Source organism: Puntigrus tetrazona, chromosome 18 (assembly GCF_018831695.1).
Source record: "Puntigrus tetrazona isolate hp1 chromosome 18, ASM1883169v1, whole genome shotgun sequence".
Lineage (NCBI taxonomy): Eukaryota > Metazoa > Chordata > Actinopteri > Cypriniformes > Cyprinidae > Puntigrus > Puntigrus tetrazona.
This window is the reverse complement of record NC_056716.1, coordinates 17,327,019-17,330,068: the sequence shown is the minus strand read 5'-3', so window position 1 is coordinate 17,330,068 and position 3,050 is coordinate 17,327,019. Positions and strand designations below refer to the sequence as shown.

Below are 3,050 nucleotides of genomic sequence, written 5' to 3'. Positions count from 1 at the left end.
ATATATAATTGAGAATGAATATAAGCCAATGAACATGTCCAACATTCATCCCTTACCATCAGCAGATGCACATTGCAACAAAGAAGGTAAATAAACAGAAAACACATCTGCTTTCTGTGAGACTCACAAGAAGAACTTCTCCTCCCAGACCGGGTTGAGATTTCCAAAAACGGTTTTGGTCCTGCGTTTGGTCTTCCCCACTTGCACAGTGACGTAGGGGTCGCTGGAGCCCGTCTTGTCTTTGGCTTGCAGACCTTGAGCACATACAACTAGAGGAAGAAAGAAACAGAAAAAAGACATCGTCGTGTGAACTCGGGCGGTCGCGAAGCAAGCGAAGCAGCATTTGCATGGGAGATTAAGTGCTGTGGTCTGAAGAATGGGACATTTGGAAATTGTTTTGGTACGCAAGGCGATATAAAGCGCGTTGAGGAGGATGGATTAGGGCCGGGGTCGTTGAGGCCAGCGCTCAGACCCTGAGACCCGCAGTGATCTGAAACCAGAACACAAAGCACTGCGATGCAAAACCGCCAATGAATGACCAGAACAACGACCGAAGAAAAGAGAAAGAGGATTCAGAGTGCATTATACAGATGCTGACAGAAACCCACAAACTGCATTAAATCTGTAAAATTACAATACATGAAGGAAAAGATCCAAACGGCGTAATTTATTAAGTGGACGTGTTGGTGCCCAGAGCAGGGTACAGTAATTAATTTAAACAAAAAACTTAAATAAATATGTATTTTTGTCACATTAAATATTTGTGAATGCATTAACTAACATTTATTATTAGTATTAATTCATCTTCGTTGTTAGTTCGTGTTAGTTCATTGGCTAATGTTAACAAAATAATGATTGATTTTAATAATGCATCAGCAAATGTTGAAATTAGCATTAACTAAGATTGATAAATGAAGAAATAAAAGTATCGTTCAATTTTAGTTCACTAATGTCAACCGATTAACCTTATCGTAAAGTTTTACATTTGTTTAAACGTTTATTTCATTTCAGCTAGTTGCCAAGATTTTTTAATTTTTTTTTTTTATTTTCACTTACTGTAACCAAATCTACGCTAAAATATACACGTGCTGTCACATGCCCTTTCTTTTTATTTATTTGCGAAATGCATACTATCAAGTGAAAACAGTTTCTACAGCAGTTCTTTTTTCTTTTCAGCGTAGGGCCGCAACAAACCCTCTGAGCATCAGTCATGTCCAGTGTGTGTGTGTGTGTGTACGTACAGCGCCATTAATAACTAAGACGTCAATTCAGAACAGACGAATGTGCAATAATACAACATAACAGCGGCGTGTAGCGCGAGAGGCACTGAACTCAGTCAATGGGGATGCCATTCGTCACACAGCCAATAGTACTTCACAGGAAGCTCTCGCCTCATTAATTATGAACGAGCAGGGCGCTAAATTATTCAGGGAACATATATCCTTGGGCTTGGAGACAGACAGAGATTGGTGCAATGTCACCGGGCCGCTTGAAGAGGGTAATATAGTCCGGACAGTTTAGCTGGAATGAAAGAAGGACGTGTCCAGAGGTGCGCTCACACATTCGTGTCACGACAGATCGCCGTTTGGCTCGTGGCGCAACAATCTATGTCTTTACCGCAAAAAAGCATAACACAACAAAGTAAAAAACCGATCTCCCGCCGAGCCTGTTTTCGTTTCTTGTTAAATAAAGGCACGTGGTGGACGTACGGCACTGGAGAAATTGCAAAACTGCAAAGTCGCTGTTTTTGGAAATGATATGCAATTAAGTTTACTGCACTTAGACTTTTTTTTGAAGTTCGTGTCTACCACAGAATAAAAAAAATATATTAAAATGGTATAACTGCGACTTTTTAATTGTCNAAAAAAAAAAAAAAAAAAAAAAATCATAATTAGGAGGGGGGAAAAAATGCAATTAACTTTATTTTTTATTCTGTGGCAAAATAAAAAGAAAAAAAAACTGCTAGACATAAAGACAAAAAAATTGTGCAATTAAAACTCTCAGATTTGGAAGAAATATAGTGAGAATTGCATGATATGAGCTTTCAATTACAAGAAAGAGTTATGAAATTAAAAGGCGCTTTTACCTTTTCTTTTTTGTTCAGTGGTGAAAACGAAGCGCAGACAATTTCGTATTTTTTATACTGATTTATTCTAAAGAAAGAAAAGGAAAAGAATTTGCCAGTGGGTAATAAAAACACATTTATTTCAAGAAAAGAAGTGTTATTTTGTAAATCTATTTTTAAAAATCTTTATGGATGTTAGTTTTTTTTTTTTTACCTGGTTAATATCAAACTAAAGGCCGGTGTCTATGAAGCCCTTGATAAATAAATCATTGCGTGAATACTTTCCAAAACGGGAGATTCGATCGCGCGCCAGGATAAATTAAAGCAGGGAGCTGTTTTTCTCTCTGTGTTCTATTGACGCTCTGGCAGCGTTGCAAGCTTGGCAATAATTCACAGTCTCTTTTGACCCTCAAAGTCAGGTGAAGGAGCATCGCTGATACGGACACGCGGAGCAAACTTTACCTGCAGACCGCTGAACTAATACGCAGCCTCCCGGAAGATAAAATAGGAGCGAAACAAAGCAATGAGAGCAAGTGCATCTGCAGATGGACAGAAAGGGCTCTTTATGACTCAGAGAAACGGCTGCGACGGCCTACGTTTCTGTCCACAGCAGATGGTTGCTGTCGTCTGGCGGTTTGAGCTGTCAGAAAACAAGCGAAACTCTCGGCACATTTCCCAAATTGAACCGAGCAGCGTTTCCTCGCTGAAGGGTCTCTTACATGTAGATGCACAGACACACACTAGAAACTTGTAGCGATTTCACACCAAAATATAATAAATAAAGAAGGCCAGAAAATCAGTCACAATAGTCCATTTTTCTAAATTGAGATGCAAACATCGTCTGAAGACTGAATAGATGAGCTTTCCATTGATGTACAGTTCGTGAAGGTGCCAAAAAAATCGAAATACTGAGAAAATCGCCTTTAAAGTTGTCCAAATAAAATACTTTTACTTATTTTATTTGCGGCATGAAATTCTAAAATAC

At 38.7% G+C, this 3,050-nt stretch overlaps 1 protein-coding gene across 1 annotated transcript in view; it reads right to left on the bottom strand.

Annotated features, from left to right (window-relative positions):
- unc13c (unc-13 homolog C (C. elegans)) overlaps positions 1-3,050 on the bottom strand; it is a 28,883-nt gene that overhangs the window by 24,780 nt on the left and 1,053 nt on the right. The window contains exon 3 of the mRNA XM_043264317.1: positions 128-269. Within this exon, the coding sequence (XP_043120252.1) occupies positions 128-269 (142 nt within the window). The remainder of the gene's footprint in view (positions 1-127; positions 270-3,050) is intronic.